The 25654-nt window shown below is 42.5% G+C and overlaps 1 protein-coding gene across 1 annotated transcript; it reads left to right on the top strand.

Moving 5' to 3' along the window:
- The first annotated feature begins 448 nt into the window (after nt 1-448).
- PSMB7 (proteasome 20S subunit beta 7) lies at nt 449-23335 on the top strand. Its single transcript, XM_065648215.1, has 8 exons — nt 449-558; nt 658-751; nt 982-1079; nt 1376-1516; nt 1991-2106; nt 8463-8521; nt 21480-21631; nt 23155-23335. Exons 1-8 carry the CDS (start codon nt 497-499, stop codon nt 23264-23266), a joined length of 834 nt encoding a protein of 277 aa, XP_065504287.1. The 5' UTR covers nt 449-496; the 3' UTR covers nt 23267-23335.
- Nucleotides 23336-25654: the final 2319 nt, after the last annotated feature.

Raw genomic sequence — 25654 nt, 5'->3', positions numbered from 1 at the left:
TCGGACGCGGAGCGCTCGGAGCCCGGACCCGCGTCTGCCCGCCCGGCCCGTCTGCCCGCCCGTCCTGCCCGCCCGTCCCGTCTGCCCGTTCCATCTGTCCGCCCCGCCCCGCCCGGCCCCGGGGCAGCGGCACGTTCGGACGCGCCGGCGGCGCCGCAGCGCGGGTGCCGGTGCCGGTGCGGGGCCGGTCCCGGTCCCGGTGTCCCCGCACCGTGGGGCGCCGGTCCCGGCGGCTGCTGCCCCGCGCGTCTGCCAAACCCCCCGAAACGCGCGGGTTTTGGTTAAAGCTGCCAGGACAGCGGCGGGTCCCGAGCACGAAGGGCAGACGCGGGCAGGGCCCGCGGAGGCCCCGCGGCCGGACCCGGCACTTCCGGTGCCGCCACCGCCGCCGCCATTTCGCGCGCAGCGGCCGGGCGGGGGCGTGGCCCGGCACAGGCCCCGCCCCGGTGCGCGCGCCGGCAGCTGACCCGGAAGCGCTTGCGGGCGGAGCGGGAAGATGGCGGCGGTGTCGGTGCTGCGGGCGCCGAGCGGCGGCTTCAGCTTCGACAACTGCGCTCGGTGAGGGGCGGGCGGGACGCGGGGCTGGGCCCGGGCGGCGGCGGGGGCTGCGGCCGGGGGAGGCCCCCGCCCCGGCCCACTTGTCGCGTTGTGTTGCAGGAACTCGCTGCTGGAGGCCGAGCTGGTCCCGAAGGGGCTGCGCCTGCCCGCGGCCCGCAAGACCGGCACCACCATCGCCGGCGTCGTCTTCAAGGTGAGGCGGGCGCGCCCCTCCGGCGCTGCGGGCGGCAGGCCGCGCCGGGCCGCCGCGGTGCCCCCAGCCGGCCGGCGCGGTGGCTGCGGGCCGGGAGAGGCCGCTCGGGCCCGCGGCCGCCTCGGCAGGAGGCGCCGCCGGCCCCGCTGAGTCACCCGCGTGTCCCTGAACCCGCCGGCAGCGTCCGGGCCGGACATCCAGCGTTTGGCAATAATTGTCCCTTTCTGCAGGAGGGCGTCGTGCTCGGAGCAGACACGAGAGCAACCGAAGGAATGGTTGTCGCTGACAAGAACTGTTCGAAAATACACTTCATTTCCCCTAATATCTAGTAAGCGTTAAAGTTGTTTATTGTGTATTGGTAACAGTGTTGGGATTTTTAGTGGTGCTCTGCTAAAAACAATTGTTAAGATGTACTTTAAAATTATGATTTATTAGCAAGGCTTCTGGATTTTTGGTATTTCATTTACACTTAAACAGACTCTTGTTTCATGCTCTGAAAATATCGATGGTATGAGAACTTAATTTTCTCAATATTATAACGGGAAAATTTCTGCTCGTTGGTTAAAGCATTAAGTTTCCCCTCTCTTCCCCACCTCTCCCTCACTTGCTCTTAATATTTTTCAGCTGTTGTGGTGCAGGAACAGCTGCAGATACTGAGATGACAACTCAGCTGATTTCTTCCAACCTGGAGCTCCATTCACTGTCTACTGGACGACTTCCAAGAGTTGTCACAGCTAATCGAATGCTAAAACAAATGCTTTTCAGGTAACTGAGTGGGTTTCTTGTTTATTAACAATGCAGTTAAAACAACCAGATAAGCTATAAGCTCCAGTGAAGGAGCATCTTTCCTTGGTCTGCTCAGCCTTCATAACAACAAATTGAGAAGTTTAGGCAGCCAAGAACATCTAATGGGGAAACACAGGAACATGGGGTTTTTTTAAGTCCCTAGAGAAAAACTTAATTTCAGATACAGGAATTTAACTTAAGGCTTGAAAGCTACTGTGAATTCTCTCCCTGTTGGTACAAATGTATTGCCCGGTGTTTGTTTGTTCTTGACACCGAAACATACCATATTTCAGTAAATCTTTTAAACTGTTGCTCACAGACAGTAAAAGTTGTCTTTCTATTACGAAGATGTACCTGGTGCAATCATGGAAAAATTCTCAAATGCATGCGTTGTGTTAAAGAGCCACAGCTTTCTGGTGGACTTGCAGGCTCACGTGTGGCCATTGCTCCTAGGTACCAGGGGTACATCGGTGCTGCCCTGGTTCTGGGGGGAGTTGACGTAACAGGCCCTCACCTGTACAGCATCTACCCCCACGGATCGACGGACAAACTGCCCTACGTCACCATGGGTGAGTGACACTCCTCAGTATTGTGACGCTGCCTCAGATTATTATTTTAAGTGTTTTTACTTAAAATGCATAGTTTGCTGGGAGCTGTACAGACCTCAGACCTCAAAGATAAAATTGTACTCATTTTCACTGCAGGTACGCTGCTGTTTCTAACACTTTAAAAACATGGACTATTATACTATTTAAACCTAAGCTGCCAAAAACCTGGTATTAGGAAAATTGCTGCATGCATTCTCCAGCATACCTTAAAGCAAGAGAATTGTGAGATTTCCAAAAACTTGCTATAAAAAAAATCTTTAGAAACTTGATTTGCAGAAAGTCCTAACTCATGGTTCATATAAACTCTCATTTGGGGATTTACATTCTCTCTGAAGATTTTCTGTAGTTTCATTACGAAAAAAATGCACCTTGCTTCTTCGGGACTGTTGTATTTCTGTATTTCTTGCTAAGTAGCAGCTGTATTTTACTCAAGAAGGTGCTTCATTGTAGTGAAGCAACAACTGCTTTACTTGTACATATAATAATTGGTCTTAACCTGCTGTACGGAGCTGCTCGGTAAAGACGTTTAGTTCTGTCTGTTGTTGGGGTCAACTTGATATTTGTAGCCCACCCTCAGGTTATTAGGTGTTAGTACCCCAACTCTTCTATGTAACACTCTCTGTGATAACAATTTGAGCTCCATGTACACACAGTTCTGTGTACATCTTGTTCAGTTTTGAATTGGGGAGTGTGACAATACTGAAAGCTGAAGCCACAGATTTCTTGCATGCTTTTTGACATATAGATGCTGCCCTGTCCAGACCAATTACAAAGGCGATGCTTGGGATATATTGCAAAATACAATCTTAGTAAATGTATTCTTATTTTCCAATTTTCTGCTATAAACAAGAATATAAGATAATGTTGAAATAAGTACTTTCTGGTAGCAGAATGCAAATCTGCAAATTGTGTTTGCTCTCTGATCATTCAAGAAAACATCGCATCATTTCAGACTTGTGTTTCGTTTTGAAGACTTGAATGATTTTAAAGGAAATCTTGGTTTTGGTAGAGCTATGAAAGTGTAACGTAGGGTCCAAATAAAAATATCAGAAAATTGATCTGAAAAGGAAGTGTCAGGTTAGCAAATCAGATTCAGCCTTTGTCTGATGCAGCTTTTATGCTGACTCTGTGGTGGGAAAATAAAACTTTAATTTTAATTAAAACTTTTTTGTTCACTGTTGGCATCTCTAGGTGAAACACCTACTTACTGTATTGGAAATGTTAAAGGTTTTTATTTTTGTTCTGGATCTTTGCACTACTGCAACATGGCAGCAGTTAAACAGAATCGTTTGTTAACTGTCACGAGATGGGATTAATTTACAGGAATTCTGCAGAGGTGGTGTGGGACCAATAGATGGTGCCATTACTGCAGGAACTGGCGAAGGACTGACTGGGCATGGAAAATCCGTGTCATGGGCATGTGGTGTCATTGTTTAGCCTTTGATATAAAAAACCCTGAATGTCTGATTCCTACAGTTGCCTTATACCCGACATTGCAGTAAACTGTAAGCCTAGAACTGACTCTCCAGCCAGTAGTAGTTCATTGCCTGGGTAAAGTCACACGGTTTCTGTTATGTATGTGGTTACTTTTGTGCATGTGTTTCGAAAGTTCTAAAATTTGTCATTTCTGAAAATTCTGGTGACTACTTTTTCTCTGCTATGAAAATAACATAGTAGCAAAATAGGTTCAAACAAGTAGGAGGTAGAATATCAATGGGTGAAGTTTATTTTAGCTTAAACTGTGATTTGCTGTTGGCTGTAGCAGGTCTGTGTCTGGTGATGACATGTTTGTTTTGGCCATTCTGTCAAACAAAGCCCTTCTCAGCATAAGTGTCCTTTGCCTTTCCGCACCCGGGACACTCCAGTGTTCTCCACTGGCTAGGATATATTTTAGTAAAAAGAGTAACTGGTGCGTATAAATGAAAGGTGGAACTGAGACAGCAGGAAAAGTATCAGACGTCAAATTAGAGATGGTAATTGGAATTGTATTTCAATCTTATTTAAACTAATTTATTGTTCATTATTTTTTTTTCCAAATGATTTGAGGGCAACTTATTAAACCAGGGTAGGTGGTTTTGGCCAGTTAATTTCTGGAAATTCAGTATTAAATAGTAAAGGTGGTTGAGGTGTTGGGGTTTTGTTTGTTTTAATGTGCTGGAGTGTGCTTTTATTTAGCTGGAGTGTGCTTATGGATGGACAGAGTGGGGTCCTCCCTTGCAAGGGAGACTTAAAAGATACTCAGTGCTTACTCAGGAGTGAAAACATCGAATTAAACTGTTTATGCTGACAAAGGACAAAATTGGATTTCAGCAAACGATGCAAGATTGTCTGATTGCTTGGCTTGTCTAGGAAAGCTTCTGGCCAAGACTTATAATGAAATGCATGCATAAGATGAAAGCACTTGAAGTCTGTGGTTCAGCTTTTGGAAGCAGTAAGTGTGTTCCAGCAGTCTCGGGTGGCCAGGCCGGTCCCCTGGTGCCCGCGGTGCTTCGGATCCATAAATCAGCTCTTCATGCACCGCAGCGTCGTCCTGCCGAGCAAGCACTACGGCTGCGAGACCCGGCAACCAGCATGAAAAATGATCCCAGTCCATGGGGCTGCGGAGATCACCGAGTTTTTACCTGGAATGAACAGCAAATTGAATAACAATGAGCGGTGGTGAATAACTGCCCTGTCAGGGAGCCCTGACATGATGGATTGAAGCGCTCGGTGCTGCTCTGCCAGGCTCCCGCAGTCCTGGACGGGTGCTGGACGAGGGAAAGGGGCTGTGCTTTGCAATAGGAACTTGTCGTCAGTGAAGGTTCTGCTAAAAAGATCTAGTTTATCTGTTTTAGAAAAGCCACTGCAATTGCAAAACATGGTGGAAATTATTGTTGTCTGGGTTTTTTTGCTATGTATCAATAATTATCTTGCACTTTAAATCTATACTAAAGCAGTACAGCTGCTCAAGTAAAGACCAGATGGGATTTTTTTAAGTGAGTTTTACAGTTGAGTCCAGAATTTTTTTTCAGTAACTTAGTTGTGAAAACTTACGAAGTGACTGATGTTTCTTAAGAAAAAAAAGAAAATCTCTTATGGTCTCATAACTTCCCTGGTTCATGCTCATTATCAGACTGAAGAGCATTTGCCTCAAAATAGAGCTTTGCATTTCATTTTCTCTAGTTCTTTATAATTTGTTGGGCAATCAATATTTTTATACATTTAGATGCTAGATTAATACTTCCTGAATGTTTGTCTCCAAAGTGTAGCTTACTGAAAACGTATGCAAAATAAATTCTTTGGAATTGACACGGCTTTTAAAATTGATGATGGTGTTTCCAAGGTCGTTGAAGTGTAACTACTCATCGTAGTTATTGTTTTAAAAATGTAGCTGAAAGGTTTTTTCCTGGATGTTATATAATACAAATACACCGTGAGTTTACCAATGATACTTTGTTTTAATTATCCTTATTGCTCATATGTGTAACAGTTGTAAACTTCCAACACTTAATTCCAACAAAGAAAATTTCCTATTTCTGCATTGTTTGTGTGTTGTTAAGATTCCAAACTAAAGTTATCTAAGATAATATCTGGTTTGGTATTACTTTGAGCTCAAAACCACTATTTAATGACTCATTATCTCACAGCTTTCCTGAGTGTTTTAATAGATTTGAGGTTGAACGGCTGCATGTTAGCAATGCTGAACCCTAACTGGTGATGACTTACATCAGTTGGTGTGTGTATGAGGTGGGAACATCTATCTCCAATTGATTGTGTTTTGCAATTTTTGAATTTTATCTTTCTCCAGACATTCTGTTTGGGAATTGTTAAGCTTGTTTCCACATAAAGGCAAAGTATGGCTGTTAAAAATGAATTATTGGTGGGCACTGAAATGTGGACAAGAGAACAGCTGTTTCCCTGCATACAAACAAGTTCTCCATAGACCCTTAATATCCAAGTTTTCTGTGCTTTTATAGGTGCTGCAATAAGAAAACCGTACTTGCAGTGTTTACTCACGTTCACAGGTTTTATTGCCAGCTCTCCTGTTACAATGCAAAGCTTTCACAAGTCACTGCAACTACTTGGAACATTGTGGGGCTGTTTGGATCGTGTGTGGAATTTGACAAGCAGAGGGAGGTTGGTGTGACTGTAGTGACGTTGGTGACGGTGCCCGCGGGCAACTGTCCCTGCCCGTTTTCTGCGTTTCTGCAGGGACAGTCGGGTGCTGGGTCTCAGCCCACCAGTGGTGCAAACAGGGACTGAGGGGTGTTTCTTAGTTAATGTGCTACAGGTGAATATATGCACATCATTAGGGTGTTTAAAACAGTTCATATTGCTGTTGTCAAACAGCAGATGATTTGTTTTGATGGAGAAACTCAAGTATACATCTATTTGTTTCTGAAAACATAGTGTTTACATCTGGTGCTAGTAAGAGTGAAGAATTTTCATTATACTGTTTAAGACGACAAATCTGTTCTTTCAGGGAATGCTTAGCTGTGCTATGAGACTTTTGCTAAGACAATTTTTTAAATGCAAGCCGTTTGTACTTCCACTCTTGCACATTTTTTAGTCTTTATCCTCTCAGTTTTTCGAAGAACCCTCATCCAAGGGTCCGATTGTTTTCTAGTTCTGAGGTTTTCTGTTCTGCTCATGGTCGGCCTTCATTTGAGTGGGGCAGGAATGTACTCTTAGGTTGAGGCAGTATCTCAGATTCCACCCGCGCCCCCCCCACCTCCATTAGAAATGTTCCAATGTCGTTTCACAAGAATTATTTTATGGTTCGAGTCCTATATTTGTTTTGGCACATACCTTATTTTGGCCTTTTTTTGAAGGATCAGTAAAATTCCTTTTGTTTGTGATTTGTTCTGTGATACCAGTTGTTTGTATCAGCAGTTCATTTCAGCTATTAGTTGCTTAAAAATCTTTTTTATTCCCAGTTTCAGCATTTAAAAAATGGAGTCATGTATTGCTCCAAGGTGTAAATGAATAGTCATTGCCTGTAATACAAGTCCACACTCAGAGTGTCCTACTGCTTTTAGATGTGATGTATTTGGTACTGTAAGGGTAATGATCCTCAACCACAGCAATATTCTGTAGCAGGAATATCTGTCATATTCATTGGGATTACCATGTTCATTGATTTGTGTCTGTAAATCTGCTGTTTCTACCCTTTAAATTTGATCTATAATTGGACCTCCTTAAATGGTTCAGATAAGGTAGTCTGTATTTTCTCAACAGTGTCACTGTCAGCTTCTCCTTTTTCATTATACATTCAGCAGACTTGATAAAATCAGCAGGACACCTCATTTGAAACTGTTTAATCGCTGCCTTTTTCTTTCGCTAAACCATTGAGGTGGTCAAGCGATATACACAAATCATTTTAAATAGAAAATATGGCTTTCTGTGTGACCCAGCTAAACAGATAGCAATATGCAAAACAAGTTAAAAAGTAATAAATGCCAAAAAATCTTCTAATTGGAGTAAAAAATTGCAGGTAACTTTATTCACTCCCCAAAAGTAATGCTCTCTGAAAAATGTTTAGGGCCATAGATAGACAAGATATCTTCCTGAAGATTCACTCTTTCTGAACAAAGCAAGTTTACAGTTTCAAATAGTATCATACTGCTTGTATTAATTTGCAGAAAGCACATTTCGAAGACCTGCAGCTACAGAACTTTGGGTAGAGATGGCTTCTGGTCATCATTGCTCTTGCGCTGCATCCTTTAAGAGAAGTGATGTTAAACTCGTGTTTTCATATATGTCATTTTGTCTCTTCCGCTGTTATTGTTCAATGTAAAAATAATGGCACAAAGTAAATGCATAATAAACTGTTTTAAAGTAGATATGGGAAATAACGCGAGGGCAGCAGCCGCTACCCTGTTAGTGCTGCTGGTTGACTCGTCCTGTGTGTGAAGGCGGCTGTGCCGGGGCAGCTCGTTAGAGCAATCTATTCATCGCAGTGGCTGGTGTGAAGTGTCAGAGCCTCTAACGCGGCCACGCACAGAACTGGGACAGGAGAGCTGGGGGAGTAGGAATTACAAACTGTGGCACTCGGTTAACTCACTTGTTCTAACCTCATTTTCATACCCTGATGTTCAAAATAGTAAAAAGAAAAAGGCTGTTGGGACAGGGACCGTGACAAGTCTGTGTATGCCGTTATAGCTACAAATTCAGGATTAAATGAGGTGCTGGGTTTAAAGAGGGTAGACACCTTAGGGTGTGTGGTGAGCTAAGGTAGACTTCAGTCTAGTTTGTGCTGCTGATACTTGTTGTCTTTTGAAAAAAATACTGTATCTAAATACACTGGCTAAATAAGTGTCCTAATTGTGTTACCGTAGGTTCTGGATCGTTAGCAGCTATGGCAGTATTTGAGGATAAATACAAACCAGACATGGAGGTAAGAAATTTTTTTTAAGCCTCGCTGTTTTTCCCTCAATAATTCTCATGACTGTAAGAACTTAAAATGTTTTAAGCTTTAAAAAAGTTAAATCTGCTCTAGTTTCCCTGCACTTAAAATGTGATAATGTCAGTTTACTGCAAAGCTGTAAATATGGATGGGTTAAATAAATGGAAAGAAATGTTAGCTTCTTGTAAATTTATGCATAGAAAAACTTGTGTGATTTGAATGTAGGTGAAAGCTTTAAAAACATACAACTTACGAGTTATGGTTGACTTCAGTAATTTACCCATCCCTGCATAGTCAATATTGCTGTTTTCCCCCCAGTGGTCACTTGTTCTCTCTCAATCTTGAGAAGAGAATGTATGATTGTAAAAGCAACAAAAAGTCTTCGAGTAGTATATGAAACCAGTTAGATTTCCAGTTGATTTGGTATGTTCAGAACTGGTAACTGCACTTTCATTTTTAACATCTACTTAAAAGCTGGTTGTTAGCAGATTTATAAGGTTTTGGGTTGTGTTTTGCTGATGATCTCAATAAAAATTGGAAAAATGATTTGTTGTTCATTATAGAGAATCATTCAGGAGAGCTGAAAGCTGGACTGTCATGATTAAGATCTGATTAAGTTATTCAGTTATTTTTTATAAATGTATGCAGTACGTTATTTTTGCATTATCTAGAGTATTTCCTTACACTTAGTTACACCATGTTCAGTGCCTGCTAAACTAAACAGTGAAAAATCCAGTTATCTGCAGATGATTGATGAAAATAAAACCAAAACAATTAAAGGGCTTCCTGTGACCATATTTTGTGAAATGCCTCAGCACTGTCAAGCCCTTTTTTAAACCACATTAATGTCTTCAGACTTTCTGTGAATGCTCCTTCTCATTCCAATTGACTAATACTTTCACAGTAAAGGAAAAACTGAGAATCGAACACAAAATTGAAAACCGAGTCTGTTAAAAATTACTTGTAACACAAACAGTTGGAATCATTTGAGCCTCAACTGCAGATAAAACTAATCTTATAGCTACTTAGTGTAAGTGAATAACACAGAAATGGAAACAGTTGATTGACTTCAGAAAGGTCTTCAGATGTTGCTCATCTTTGTATCGCGCCTGCTGAGGGTCATTTCCTCCCTTCACACGCCGGCCTGACTGCACTGTGTTTGCAGGTGGTGATCCCGTAAGTCCACTGAGTTCCTCTATAAAATGAAGTAATTACATTTAAAGTGATTTGTCATACCCTGTAAACTCTCCTGAAGAAATGGGATGTATAATACCCAGTTGATTTTAAAAAAACTCCATTGTTTTGAGTAGCATTACACTAGATGGCTGATAGAACCTCTAGATAGAGGTAGACTCTCCTTTTTTCCTTTCCCCTCCCCACATGCTCTGTAAGAACGACAGAGTCTCTGTGTCCATCCTCTGTGTGACTGTGCACTTGGGGTATGTGCTATTCATACTGAAAACACGGGCTGCAAATCCTTGGAATCAACAGCCACAGTGTAATAGTCTGCTGTCAAAGATACAAATGTCAAAGAGCTAGGAAACTAAAAATTTCATCTTTTTCTCAGCTAGTTTTCAAGCTTGTATTTTAAGTCATTCTTTGTGTAAGAGCAACCAAAAAAGGCACCAAAAATTGGTAAATCTCCAACTTTTCCTATTGAGAAAGGTCATCCTAATTAAATTGTCTTCATACACAACCATAAATGGCAGCAGATATTCACTGTTATAACAAGCATGTAGAAATGCAGCCTACCAATTTGTTGAAATAGATATTTAGATCTTTGAGGCTTGCGTGTACCTTAACCCTTCCTTTGTTTTCACTAGATGCTCTGTTCTGACAATCTAGTAACCGTATTAACTAAACCAGCAAAGTTTCAGGTGATAAAGCTCAACTGTACTCTTGAACACTTGTTCATGTTCCGATATGGCTGCAAGCTTAAAATATTTACCTGTTAAGTCAGATATGTTGTGGTTTTGTTTTTCTTTTTTTTTTTTTCTCCATTAAAGCAACAAAATAACAAATGGCATTTCTATCGAAATTAAAGCAAATTAAATCTGAAGCACACTATGTGTATTTTACATAAAATGTGCCATGAAATGGCGATGATGATAAAATTCCTGGAGATTAATTTAATAAAATGGGTAGAGGATTAATATTTTTCTGTCAAGATCAGTAGTGCTTTCTTTTGCACTAATTGTCAGAGTATCTTGCTAGGGCTATGGAGGGTAGTGGTGTGCTTCAAGACCATCACATCACAGAAAAATGATTCAAAGGCAAACTGTCCTGCACCCTCTGGTATCGACTTGCAAATTAGCATCTGGAATGTAATTAAACAAGCTTAATGAAAGTAGCAGCTGAATACTACTGGAAAAGACAATCAGCTTTTTTGCCTCTGATATATATTCTGTACTATTGAAGCTGATCACCAAATGCATCGTGTGAGCACAGTTAAAAAAATTAGCATTTATTTGAAGAATAGGAACTGTTTTTCATTCTGTTATGCTTTTGGCATGCACTGGTGTCCCAGGAGAGCCATGCCACAGCAGATAGTGCACAATATTTATAAATCCATGACAGGCAATAATAGCAACTTGAAAAATTCTTTTGCTAGAATTTCAAGTTGAGAGCTGCCAAAAGCTGAGAGGATCAAATCTGCAGTGGCAGCTGCTGTGCCCTACAGTTAGAATCGTAGACTTTGAAGATGCTCAACTTAAAAAAAAAAAAAAAAAAAGACTGCAGGCTTAGCCAATTCTTGCAGGTTTCTGGAGCCCTGGCTCTCTGCCTTTTGAAGATGAGCTGCTGAGGCTTCTCCCAGTGCCTGAGGCGTGCTAACACCAGCAGGATGTGTTTTTTTCCATAGACTTAGTGTGTCTTCAGATTTAAGTAGCACATGCTTTATCAGTGCCAGCTGTGATGGTCCTTTCCCTGGTTGCAATGCCGGGAGATGATCTTTACCCAACATCCTTCAGAGAAACTGCCAAGATGGATGGTGACGTACACAAGTGCTACTTCTGCACTCTGATTTATGGAGGCATGTTTCATTATGAAGCAAGTGCTGGCCTCTAGAGGAACCATTATAGATTGCTGAAGATGTGAACACTTTCAGCCCTGAAGGCCTGTAGATGCTTCAAAAATGTAATGCCAAGCACCTAACTACTGTGGAACAATATTAATCTGTCATGTGGGCAGCTATAGATCTACTTTAAAAAACATAAGTGGAAGAACAGCACATCTAATAGAGTGTTTTGAGCTTAGATCTTTCATTGCAGCCAATTTTTCTTTCAATAGCGTTTCAATGGAATAGCCACATGGTTTTTAAACCTTACAGTCAGATTTTTGCAAATGCACTTATGCCTTCTGGTGTTAAACAATAGCAAAGAAATACTCCAAGTCAGTGGATATGGAAATCATCATGAGCTGGGAAGACACGTCTACAGTATTAAATGCTGGAATTCTGGATTTATCTGTACTGTGGTGGTTGAATTCCCAAAGAGACTGGGGGCGGGGTATTATATATTTTGTTCTGGTATTTGGCTTCTGTTGTTTGGGAAGTAGAAGCTTTTTGTCTGTAGAAGAATTACTTGATGTGCAGCGAGGCTACGTAGCGTTCTGGCAACAGCTTCATGTTTAAGCAAAGAACCAGTCTGCTTGTAACTTCATTTCTTTTCTGTATTTCATCAAACCAGCCAGATTTAATAAAAAGAGGATCCAAAAGGAAGAGAATCAGTAGAAACTGCAGAAAGCAGAACTATTACTGAGAAGGGGAAGTAAATGTGTAATGAGTTTGGGGGCACAAAATAGGTGGGAAAAATGGAAGGAGGTAGTCTGGCAGATATTAATAACTATTTCTAAAAATAGATCACCCCCAAAAAAGCAAGATTATATTTACACTCATTTCCTGCCACACTAAAAAATGGTATAATAAATCAAGTGGTACTGAATGGAAACAAACCATGCTGTGGAGGGGTAAGAGCAGATGAACAGTAAGAGAGGGGCTGCTGTGGCTGCCGCTCCTCCCCTGCTGGCCCGGGCTGCTGTTCCGTAATTCTGCAGCGGTTCCTGCACTAACTTGTTTGGTTCAGACAAACACGGGTTGGGGAGCAATGTGAGCGGTTCAGCTGCTGGGTGGGGGGTCAGGAGGAGCTGGAGGTAGGAACCTTTCTCAGTTTGTAGTTGGAGCTGTCAGAGTAGGCGTGTTCACAAAGAAATTATAAGAAGGAAGAGGACTGGAAGCTGCAAAATGTTTAGGCTTGGGCTCTTCTGGTCCACAGTTTTGTTTCCTGGCTCTGCCGCTGATTTTTGAGGTACGTGTGAGCAGCCCCGTATCCCAGGGTGAGGCAGCTGAGGCATGAGGAATGCCCTCCTCTGGACACTGTGCACCCAGAGTCCTTGTGGTGTTAAAGCGGAACGCGCTCTAAATTCGGCTTTCACTGTGTACCTCTTATTTCAGTAAAAAAATAAATCAGGCATAGTACAAAATATTACAAAAACATATCACTTTCTTCCATTTTCAAACAGCTGCCACACAGAGAATTCAAATGTTTCTGTGCTCATATTTCCTCCTGTCCCTCAATATGATGGTATTATTTTTATTTATTAACTACTGACAATAATACTGAGCTATTTTTGGAAACTGTCAAAACTCTCTAATCTTCAACGATAGTTGTCTCATCAGTCTTATTTAGCCTGCATCTGTGCGATTCGAGGCTCAAGAGCGGTGACAAGCTGCATATGAATTCCGTGTTCATTAGTGGCGGTGACCAGGATGCCGGTGTCCCTGCGCAGGGCTCAGGTGTGGAGTCCAGGGCTAATCCCGCCAGCTGCCACGCGGAGCTTTAATGACTCCGCGGGAAGGTGACCACGTGCTGGGAGGTTTGTGGGCTGAACTCGCACCGCAGACAATGGAGATCAAGCCGGGCTGTGGGAGATAAGCTGGAGAGCCTGCCTGAGATACTTGAACCCCTGGTGGTGTCAAACACGGAGATTAAGTAAATGGGGGAAAAAAAAAGTCTGACTCCATGAACAAATATACGTACTTGGTGTTTCTGTGCTCTCTATATCCGTTTATTTCATTACCCAGTGACAGTAACCAGGACTGTTGGTGACATATCTTCACTGCCTTTTCTGACGAGCTCCTGGTGATACAGATTTCAGGCTTTCCTTACATACCTGTATTATTGTCTCTTTCAGAGACTGGAATTTCCATGGGTAAATATCAGGTGTTAGTGCAGACAGTCGTCCAGAAAGTAAAAGCTTATTGTGCTGTTTCTTATTTTTTGATTAGATGGAAATTACTCTATGATAACCCAGTTTCTGCTCGACACATTGGAGAGTGAGCACTGTTCTCATCTTTCATGGAATTGTGCCTTGGATCGATCACCTTTGCGAAATAATGTTAAACAGGAAACATGAGGCTGATTTAAAATGTGCTGGCTGGATGTGCTCCCAAGTGGCTGGGTTGTGCTTGGAACTGTGCTTTTTGAATGCACCAAAGCACAATTTCTGTGCAGAAATCAGGTGGGAAACTGCCAACAGTATCAGTCCAAGTTACCAGTGAGAGCCAGTAGCACCTCCTGCGAGTTTTCTGTTTACAGCCTGTATGGAGGGAATAAATATTACCTTCGTTTAAATTGCGCCTTGCCGCATGACAAAGAGCAACAATTTCTTCACCTTCACAAAAGTAACACTTAAACTTTGTAGGTAATAACGCGGACAGGCTGGTGGGAAGCAGGGCTCTGTGTTCAGAGATCATTTCACTGCAGAGGGTAAGGTGTAGGACAGGTAATTATTTTTGATGCATTTCTCAGGAGCAGGTGTTCCAGTTTAAATTGTTTCAGTTTGTGTATCTCCTGGAACTGCAGAACGCAGGCAAAACATACTGGAAAATATTTCACGTGGCGAGAAGCCCGAGGGCCGAGCGCGGTCCTGTCTGCGCAGGGACGGCCGGCGGGGCCGGGGGCTCCCTCCTGCCAAAGGCTTTTACGGAGCATTTCGGTGGCTTAGGAAGGAAAAAGTACCAGAGGGCCCAGCGCTTATTTTTCCAAATAAAATGTTGGGCTTCATTCCCTTCCATCCTTTGTTGAGAGGTAAGGTAACAGTCATATGAACAGAGATTTGCTTTATTTGAAGCCAGATGCGTTATAGTTAGATGATCACTTTTTGATATGCAGTAGTAATATATAATAATTCTAGTTGTCATCCTTTGCATGGTTTACGTTTCCGGGGGCTTCCTGGTGGCTCCGTGTGTCAGCGTCCGTAGCGCAGCTGCGCGGGGCCCTGAGGCTGGGGGACGCGCAGCCTGGCACAACGTGCAGCTCCGTGCTGCTGAGCGACGCCTTTTTATTTTGAGAACCAGTTCCCGAGAAAAACATGAACTTCACCCAGACGTAGGAAGTGATGAATTAAATGAATTTTCTTATTAATTCTTAGTTCAGAGTGTGGGAATAGCATTAAAAGAAATCCTGCAGTTGTGAGAGGAACTCGTAATTTAATTCTGAACCGTCGGAAATATGTATTGTACTAACGTACATGTAAGGAATGACATATAGGAACTAATGTTATTGAATAGTAGTTCCGAATCACATAAGTTTCTTGCCTTGGCAGGTAATTTGGCATAAATTGTTAATGTAAATCCAGGTTAGTGGGGAAGACATTATTTTACTAAAAAAGATAAACTGCTGATTAATTCAGTATAGAACTCAATTACAAATTGAAAGTGTCTCTGCGGGATGCCGGTACCCTAAAGACAGCAGATGTTGAATTGATACTCCAGCATATTTCACACTGGTATGAAATATTAACATGGTTTATTACACTTGTGTGGTGTACGATATCAGAAAGGGGGAGGTGGTGATGAGCCCGGGCTTGCAGGCGTCTACCATCGGAACAACTGTAATCACTGAGAATAGTAATTAGGGACTAAGGTGTATTTTATTTGAAAAGTTCATTGTAGAAAACAGTTAGCAAAATAAACATACGCTAATGTACTATGCACAACAAAAGTGACATCCAATGCAGTACAGAATGACCTGATCTGTGATTATCTGATCTATTAATGAATGAATGGAGGTACATTTGTGTAAAAACTCAAGTTGCTGAGCTCTAACAAGACTGCTAGGGCAGTGCTGTGCTCTCATTGACTTTTGCAGAATTTCCTGCCCCTGCCGTATTTGTGCTGACGATTGCTACTGCTTAACAAAACTCATTTTTCTGGTTTTGTGTGTGTGCGTGAAGTAGGCAGCACGTTAAGTGATGTGTTCGTGAGCAGGGATTGAAGCAGGCTGGGATTTGCCTGTCGGCGCGTGCCCCGGTGCTGAGCGCGGTGGCACTGGGACGGCACTGGGGTGGCACTGGGACACACGGGTGTCTGGAACTGGAACTGGCCTCTGCTTTTCCCCCTTTCTTGTAAACAGAAGTCCAGCTTTGAATTCTAACTTCTCCGCAAGCTTTCAGGCAAATGTTTGGAGTCCCCATCCCAAACGGAAGGCGCGTTCCCCAGCGTTTGAACAGGGTGTATTCTGGAACGAAAATTCTAATCGTATTTAATAGTGGTTGAGCCCTTAACGCTGTTTGTTGTGCAAATACTGAGTCATTCACTTGCCTTCCTGCAAGTAAATGAAAGTAATGTTTCAGAATTTGCAGTCTTGTTAAATAAGACTGTGGAAACAGTCCTGGAAAATAACATGATACACATTACCTTGATTTAAAATAACTCAGCTGTTTAACATACAAATAATGGAGTTATTTCACTTTCCCCCACTTTTGCTTTAGAAACTGCTAAATTTCTGTTTGTCTTAGTCTTCAAGAGCCGTTCAGTAAAACTAAATAAACCTGTATATAGTATTTGAAGGCATATTTTTCTTTAGATGTAACTTTTTTCTTTGGAGCATGCATTAAAATTCAGCAGAATGAAGGTGATGCCATCTTTATACTTAACTCAGGGCATAGTTTTAGTCCTAGATATCTTCAGATATCTTAATTCTTCTATCACATGCTGGGAGTATTCCAGTAATTTCTACCTGTTCCCTTTTATGCACAAACTGGTGGCTGTTCCCAGGACCCATCTTTGTGTTTTACGGCTCCGTGTCTCCCAGATGCTGCTCATCTTACAGATCCCGATTTTCGTAACCCCTTGGCCTTTGGCGTTACCGTTGCTTTAATTCTCTCTACCTGCAACTGCTGCCTTGTAAGTGTTTCTTTGTGCTGTGGTCATTTGCTGTGTCAGTTTAATCCTGTTTTCTGAGATTTGGAATCCTGATCCTACATATTCATCACATTTATCTATTCTAATAGCCTGGTTTGCATTGTTTGGACTGTTAAATCTCAGCATTCTGCCTCTAACTTCTTTTGTGACCTTTTAGAGCACAAACAAAAGGAGGAAGAAGGGTGAGCAGGAGAACTGGAAAGACTTTTAAGTTTCCTTCACCTGGTCAAACATGAAAGAAAAGGAAAAGTTTTTGATTGTAGCATAAATTTAAAGAAAAAATTAAAAATGATGAAACAAGGTATGTCATTCATCTGCTCAGGAGGTACAGCTTGCGATGCACACTTTTTTTTGGTGAAGACTTGTTAAACCTGAGTGGTTTGACGTACATGTGCCAGCCCCTTTCCAGCACCCGAAGGCAGCCAAAACAAATTCATCTCACTAACGGTGTCTTTCAGCCGCCCCTTACAGGAAAAACACGGAGTTCTTTGCTCCTCAGTTTTGTTCTTTGGGTTCTGGCGTTGCTCCCCGTTCCGTATCGATCTCTACCGCAGCTTCTCCCACAGGCACTGACACGACCTCACGGGTCATTCTCTGCTGATGACTCTAACAGAGTCTCATTTTGCTTCTGTAGGTGCTTATATCCTTCAAGAGGTACCACTTTCCTAGTCCCAACACTCCTTTATAGATTTATTTTTTTAATTATCATTGTCCTTCCTGAAGCTTCTGATTGTTTTCCTCTCTTCCTCTTCCCACATGAATCTTGTGGATTCTTACTTTAAGTAGGATCGACTTTTTACATTATATAATCTGAACAAATTTCATTCTATTGGAAAAGACAGTTGTGATAATTACTTGATTTTTTTTAATTTTTACAAAAATTGTTACACACTATGATATTCATTCTATCCTGACATTCATTGTGTACTGTCTTTCAAACTCTTGATAAGCCTTACTATTGGAGAACTGCTCTACGTATCGTATATCCATCAGGATACCAGTGACCTGCAGAAGGTATTGATTTCACTTTGGTAAGAATTAAAACAAGTAATCCTTTCTACAGTTTTTTAAATCTAGAAAAGACATCTCCTGTTTAACTTGTTTGCGAAGTTACAAAACATCGAGGAAATAATATTCACAAAGGTGTGAACAGCTGCTCCTGTTACTGCTGGAGACATAATGATAAACTTGTCTAAAAGCTGTTAGTAAAGGTAGTGTTAATGTGATGTAGAAATATCCTCATCTTCTGTAGGAAACTCTTTTACTTCAGTAGCGTTTGAAATCTGGAAATGGCTTAATGGAGAAGAGAAACTTATTCAAGTCATATAGAAGAATAATGTGTAAAAGTTCCTTATTGGTGCTGTTTGGGACTTGCACCGCAGCAGCTGTACAGAGGCAATCTATCAGTTCTTGAGTGTCTACAAAATGCAACTCTCTAGATAACAGGTTTAAAGTAAAGATTTAATACAGTCTCTATCTACTATGATGTTGCAGTGACAGTTTAAAACTCATTCTCTAAATCTCAGCAGACTTTATAGCCAGCAGTGGGCCCATATAAAGCTTAATGGCATTGCAACACATAAATCATCTTTTAAAGATGCTACCAGTGGCTCCAATATTAAATGCAGACAATTGTCTGTGTTATAAATAATTTATCAAACACCATTTCAGATTAGCCTTCCATGCTGAGTTATTTATTTTAGCCTTTACTCTGCTATTCCTCAGACACATTTTGAAAGATCCATTACTGGTCACTTTAATGAACTTGGGGTCTGTTTTCCCCCCTCGAGCGCCGCGGTACATCTGTGGTGACCATTACACGGCTGGTCTGCACCTCTTTGCGCCTTTTACAAGCGCTGCCCATTTGTCATGTGCTGGTAAATGGAGCTGCACATTGGAGTCCTGGGACGCGCGGGGCCGCGGTGATGGAGACAAACAGATCGCGCCATAAAGCGCCGCTTGTCAGCGCCGCCGGTCGCGATGCATCACTCCTGCCCTAATCTCATTTAAGCAGCAGCCTGGACCCCAGAGAATGAGATTCCCAGTTAGCTTGGTCTTTGCAGCCATAAAGTAGGAAGCGCTCCTTTTATATACCCTGAACTTTTAGGGTTTTTTAAGATTAATTATTGCAGTGACTCATTGGTGCCCCGTACCTGGGGCTGTGTCAGCACGTTGATGCTCAGCCGGTTTCCGCTGCGGTCACAACCCTTGCGGAGCGCGGGGCCGTCAGGAGCGGCGGCGCCTTCGCTCTCCTGGCGGGCTGCTCATCTTTCTAAGTTATGAGAAAGGGAGGAGAATTAAACACAGCACCGAAGCAGGGTTTGCTGTCGTTAAAACTACTCCAGGTTCATCAACTAGGCTGCAGCATATCAAATGAAAGAACTGAGATTACATTTCAGACTTTCGCAGTGCAGGGGATGCCTTAGTGAGCTCTACTGACTGTACTGGATATTTTAAAAACTATTTTGATAACAGCAGATTGATAGAGTAAAAAAGTAAAAAAAGAAAAAGAAAAATCAATTAGCGAGAGGACTGTGAGATTTACACTGTAGTCTAAAAACGATCAAATTAAAAGGGAGAGCGGAATGAACCTCCACCAATCTGCGTTAGTTTTCCTAAGCTGCTCTGCTTTTCTTGTACTAACAGCTCACATAATAGCTTGAGATTATTCTGCTTTTGCTACCATTTTTAATCATATCTGCACATACTTTTTTGTTTTATTTTAGTATATTTACTTTCACTACAGTACTAAAATACCCTTAGCATGCGCCGAACCAGTGAAAGCAGTCTGCTGTCAGTCAGTGAGGAGACACTTGCCTATCAGAGTTTTGTTACCCGAGTCACTGAAGAAATGTACAGGTGTTGTTTTTACAGCATGGCTGGTTTGTTCTACTCAGCTTGGTAGGATGTGTAATTCAGGGTGGTTGTTGTTTTAAAGAGTAATACTAATAAAACCAGGACTGAAGTAAGAATTTATGCTATTTCTGTAGTTTACCAAAAAAGTGCCCTCGTCCAGGTCAGCACCTCGATGAAGCGCTGGAACAGGAGCTGTTGTGCAGCGGTTTTCGCCGGTGCTGCGGGGGCGGCCGGGCCGGGCTGGGCGCCCCGCAGCGCCACAGGCACCCAGGGCTTGGAAGTGAGGGGAGCGTTTAAAGGCTGCGTTTATCAAACCCAGCGTTGAATATTTGCTTTGGTTCATGATGTCTAGTGGCAGATTATTGAAATGTGGGAAATATCAGTGAAGCAGCGAGGGGTGGTGGCGGTAAACTTGGCGTTTGGTTACAGTCGCGTTGGGGTTGCTGAGCAGCACCCACTTTGAGTGACCTGAGGATAAAACTGAGCCCAGGTTTGTGTTCATAGACGTCCTTGGGTCTCATTCTTCATGTGCTGGAACAGGCATGCTCCAGGCAGAGTCCTCAAGTAAGCTTATACAGCTTTGAGAGGAATTAAGGAGTCTTGTGTGCTCTGGTATGTACTGGGGAGGTTACTGGAAGGATTAAAGTGTGTGTTATGTGTTGTGCAGAGATGCGATCCCTGGCCGTGCCCGGAGCTGCGGGGCTCTGACTGGGCACAGCAGCGCCGGGGGGAGAATGAAGATCAGTGTCGATGTGTTGTGATATTTGAATGGAGAGTTTGATGAATTTGAGAGGTTTTCTTGTGAGAGACTCATCTGAACGCTACACGTGTGTGACGCAGACACGTGTGTGACGCAGACACGTGTGCGCTCTGTTCCGGGCTGTGCAGCTTCTGACCAGTGCAGGTGCAGCGCGGGTATTTGGGCAGCTGCGAATTTGGCCTTTTTAAAGAAAGCAGAGCTATCAAACCTGTAAGAAAGCAAACATTGCTTTTTCAGGATTAGTGCATGGTTTCAGAAGCAATAAAAATAGTGAGTTTTATTTCCTGTTCTAGTTTCTGTTCTAGTTTTGTTGCAAATATGATTCTACTAATTGTACAAAGTAATTTAGAAATACACCTTTGAAATGTATAAACACAGTATGCATTAATGATCTTAAATATATACTTTGCTTTAATTGCCTATGAAGTTTCTGAAGTGTATAGCAGAAAAGAAGTTTACCGTTTTTTTCACTTAAATGGCAAGCAGTGCAACTGGCAGTATTTTGACAGAGGTACCTAGTTTGACCAGGATTTTCAGCAGGTTCCTTTAAATTCTCTGCACTTGCTTTCAGGACCGGAATTAAAAATATTAGCCAGCTACAGTTCAGTACAAAGCTGCTTTGCAACGCAGTTACTAGTAAGATGAGCTGAATAAATTTTGCAAACCAAGCTGTGTCACAAAATTATAGAAATAATTTTGCTAGTACAGAGGATAATTAAATAGGCCCTACCTAAGGGAAGTCTGTAACTAGTGTGTCTCTGTGATTTGTATGCAGCTGTTACATGGAGGGCACTACAGGGAACCTGTACCTGGGCACAAAAGCCTGGAAGATAAAAATTGTAAAATTTCTTTTCTCCATTCATTAACGTAGGAATCTTAACCTTGTTTCCTTGACTGTCTTTACCAAGTCTGGTGTGTGCAGAGGTGGTGGCTCGTGGGCAGGACAGAAGGTTGTCCCTGGAGACGGTCCCCGTGTCCAGCAGTGTCAGTGCTCTGCGGTGCGTGGGCGAGGGCAGAGGCAGCGGTGGCTCAGTCCCTGTTCTGCAAGCTCACGGCTTCCACCGTCACACGGACAGACGTGTCTGGGAGATGCCACCGTGTGTGCAGTGACAACTTTGTTCGCTCTCCAGGAGGAGGAGGCCAAGCAGCTGGTGCGGGACGCCATCGCCGCCGGCATCTACAACGACCTGGGCTCCGGCAGCAACATCGACATCTGTGTGATCAGCAAGAGCAAGCTGGATTTTCTCCGTCCGTATGATGTGGCCAACAGAAAGGGGGACAGGTTGGTGTTCCTAAGCTGTGCCTTATCCCTGCTCTTCCCAGCAATTCCTGTTTTCCATAATACTAGATTTTGTCAAGAGTATTCTCTAGATCTGTATATTGAATTTCAGCTAAACCAAGAAAACAAAATAAGCGGCTGTACGTGCAGCTGAGGCTGCTAATGGTGCGTACAGATGCGTGAGGGAACAAACGCGCTGCTTCCCACGCTGGAGCTGCTCCAGAGCTTCAGGCACTTGGAAAAGTATTGAAGTTTGACACTTGGGACTGAGCAGACGCGCAGTTTTGTTGTGTGTTCTCGCTGAGACGTGTGTGGGGCCGGGAAGTCGCAGCTGCGCTGCACCCTCTGCGGTGCTGCCTCCGCTGAGCGGGGTTTGAGGCAGCACAGTCTGACAGCAAAACCAAAACCTGTGACTCCGAGGTTGTGTTTTATTCTACTTCTAGAGGCCTTTTCTAGCCCCTGGCTGGAAAGCGTGCACTATGCATGCAGGGAAGGGTTGCAGAGCATTTGAAACTACTGTAAATCCTCCACCAAGGTGATGTTACTGTCACTTGTTTCCTTAACACAGTAATTCTGAGTCCTTAGATTTTATGTCATAAATGTTGAAGTCTGGAACTCTTTGGGAATGAGGTCACATTTCAGTATGTATCGTGTGGTCTTGTCACACTGACAGTGTTTGGGACACAGGTGATGAAATTCCACAGTGAGCAAAACTTGAGGAGCTGGCAAATTTTATTTCTAAAAACTCAAGATATGTTGCTTGGTGAACTATGTTGCCTCATCAGTGAAATCAGAGCCCCCCCATGGCAGCTCAAGGATTTTGCAATGTGTACTTTTTATGGTGTATCTAACAAGTTGTGCAACTTTCCCATCCACTACGCAAACAGTAGAATTTAAAGAAGTTGGTTTTTTTCCCATCTTTTGAAGGCAGCCGCCATGGGCACAGCCACACGGCCCGGCCGTTCCTCACCGTCTGGAGCAGAGACCTCGAGCTGCTCAGCCAGCAGAGGGTTTATTATGCATTTTAAGCGAGATTTTGGGTTTTACTCTGTAAATGGATAAAAAGGCTGATGACTCCTGTAGTCAGGCTGCGGAAGCATGGCTTGATTACAGTCTTTGTGTTCACTGTTAGTTCATTTTAGCACAGAAACCCAATAATTTTTACCCACTGGCAAAATTATTCTAGTATTTCAAAAAATAAACAACTAGCTTGTTGCTTGAGTGAGGGTGCACAGCAGGAATGTCCCACACTGCCATGAGATCTCATTTCTCTGTAAGGCAGCCTTTCTAGTGACTTGGTAATATATATATTTTTTAAAGACTGTGTTTCCTAAAAATGTTCATTTATCTGAAACTTTATCAGTTATTGCAATCAGTTTAGATTTTGCAGTAACCACAGTTCCTTTACTTACTTTGGACTTCTATAGAAAATTTCTAGAGAAAGCTGATTATTTTTAAGATGTGAAGATGAGGGTTTCCTCTGTGTTACTGCCTTCCAGCTGACTTTTCACCTATGTCATTAACAGGTACGGTAGATACAAGTGTGAAAAAGGAACGACCGCTGTTCTCACCGAAAACGTGGCGCTGCTGGAACTGGAGGTGGTGGATGAGACGGTCCAAACCATGGACACGTCCTGAGCCAGCGCTGGCTCTGGCAGCTGCTCTCCAGCTCATGCACAATAAAGAGGCTTCTGACCATTCTCCTAATTATTGTTTTTATGTAGTGCTGATTTCCTTGCTTACACATTTGAAAATGTGACGTGCAGAACAGAACTGCAGCATTTACCGGCTCTTTTTCGTGTTGTGGGCTGCGTAAAATTTGCATTATCATGTAAAAGAGCATCATATTGTCATTTGGGGCAGAAAACCCACTAAATACAAGAGTTGTTTTGTTACTTCACTCCAGGAACAAAGAGCAAGGGTGAAATTGTTCTGCATAAGCCAAATTTGACAGGCTTTAATTTAACCTAATGTTCTTTTCTTGATGAGTACGTACCAGATCAAGAAATGGTATGAAAATCGTGAGCACTGGTTGTTCTGAACTGCTGCCCTTGATGCTTCATCGTAGTTACTGCAGGGCAGTAATAACTGTGACCACGACGTTCATGTTGATCCCTGGCCAGCCAGGACACAGTGGAGCTCCAGCCTCCACACCCCATGCACATTTTCACTTCTAAATGATGTAACCCAAGACAGCAATAATTCAAAGTCCAATTGTCTTGCTACTTGCCTGATTTTTTTGAAAAGCTTCTACTTGGACCTTTGTGTGTCCTAAAATCCTGAGCTTGTACTATTTGAGATAAACAGCTGCAAGTAAAGGTTCACACATAGTTAGGGCTGTTTTCAGTGGTGGGTTTTTTTAAATCATTTTTTTATTTATCTAAAAATGCACAATTGCAAAAAAAAAAAAATTTACCTTTTGAAGTACATTTACTTATAAGCACTAATAAATTTTATGTAGCAAGAAAGTGACCAGACTTGTCAAGACACTCAGCCTGAGCTGAGCTCCCCAAAGATCCTTCCCCATGCGCGGGCGGCGCAGCACGAGCACCCGCTGCACACGGAGCTGCCGCGGCTCGAAGGAAACCTGCAGTGCGGGAGGGCCGGAGCGCGGCCCCACACGGCGGCTCCCAGAGCGGGGAACGGGCCGAGGGAGCAGGGCAGCTGGGAGCAATCCGGCGGCTCCAACGCCGTCTCCTGCTGATCTGAATTTCCTGAATCTCTTGAGAGCAGCCAGCTCAATGTTCTGCTTAGAAGACTCAATAAAATGGCACATTGCATTAACGATACCAACATTATTCACAGCAATTAATAGCTTTTCTTTGCTACCCTATATAAATATTTCAAAATTTGACAGGAAGTAGTTGAGGATGGCACTGCAGTTTTCCTTTAAGTAGAGCAAATTAGGTTAAAAAAAAAAATCCACTAAAAGCATATATATGTATGTAACCCTCTAACCCTATTCTTACTTCCAAAAAAATTAAGGATCATATGCTTTTCCTAAGAAAAAACAGGCACAGGCTGCATTTGAACTGTCACACACAAATCTACATTTTGGCACGAGCCCCAATGTCCCGTCAGTGCAGCCCCGTCCTCCCAACAGGCGTGAAATGGAAACACTTGAACGTGAATCCACGGTTGTTCCTAAAGCAGTGAATAGTTCTCATCGACAGTAATGAAACAAATCATTGATTCAATGAATGAATTTAGTTGGTTGAAAATTTTCATGTAAAGAAGATGACTCCTTCAAATCAGGTTGAGATTTTATAAAAATTCACATTCTGTAAATCAGCTTTCACAGTTAAATAGACGGGGCTGAGCCTTATGTAGAATTAGATACACAAAGCATTTCACTTATTTCTTTTCTCAATTTTTTCCAAGTGTTTAAAACACTGTTTTACCTACAGTACCAATGTACTATGGAACCTGTAAAAGTATCTTCACCAAAGTCTAGTTGGCTTAGATAAACACTGGTTTTTTTTTTTTTTTTTTAACAAGAACGTGTAGTCTAAAAGACCCATGCCAAATGGGAAATAAATTTAAAGAGAAATTACTTGCAGAAGCAATGCTTGTTCTGGGTTGGTTTGGCATGTTTTTCTTCTTTTTCCCCAGGTACACGCTTAACTTCTCTCATTGGCTGTAGCCAAGTTAACAGATAAATGCATCAGCAAAATACTCACTCTAAATTTTCAATTAAAAAAAAAAAAAAATCTTGAAACAAATGTGTTTCCCACCCCCCAACCCTTCCCAGTTCCTAAGTCTGAAGAGAAGGGAATTAATAAAAACACATAAATGGCTGCTTTAAAATACACAAAGTAAAAACTGAATTTGCTATTAACCTTTTGCAGAAGAGGCAAAGTAGCAGTTATACAAATTACACAAAATCTACTGTAATTCTTACATTAGTATAAAGTGATTTCACTGAAGGAATTATTTCAATATTTCACATTACAGTTAAGATAGAAGGGGTGTGTCAAATGCTGACACCTTGTTAATATAATCTAGCCTAGATTACACACGACAGTT

This window comes from Caloenas nicobarica, chromosome 19 (assembly GCF_036013445.1).
Source record: "Caloenas nicobarica isolate bCalNic1 chromosome 19, bCalNic1.hap1, whole genome shotgun sequence".
Classification (NCBI taxonomy): domain Eukaryota; kingdom Metazoa; phylum Chordata; class Aves; order Columbiformes; family Columbidae; genus Caloenas; species Caloenas nicobarica.
The sequence above is the reverse complement of the archived record's forward strand: the minus strand, read 5'-3'. Positions and strand labels throughout refer to the sequence as shown.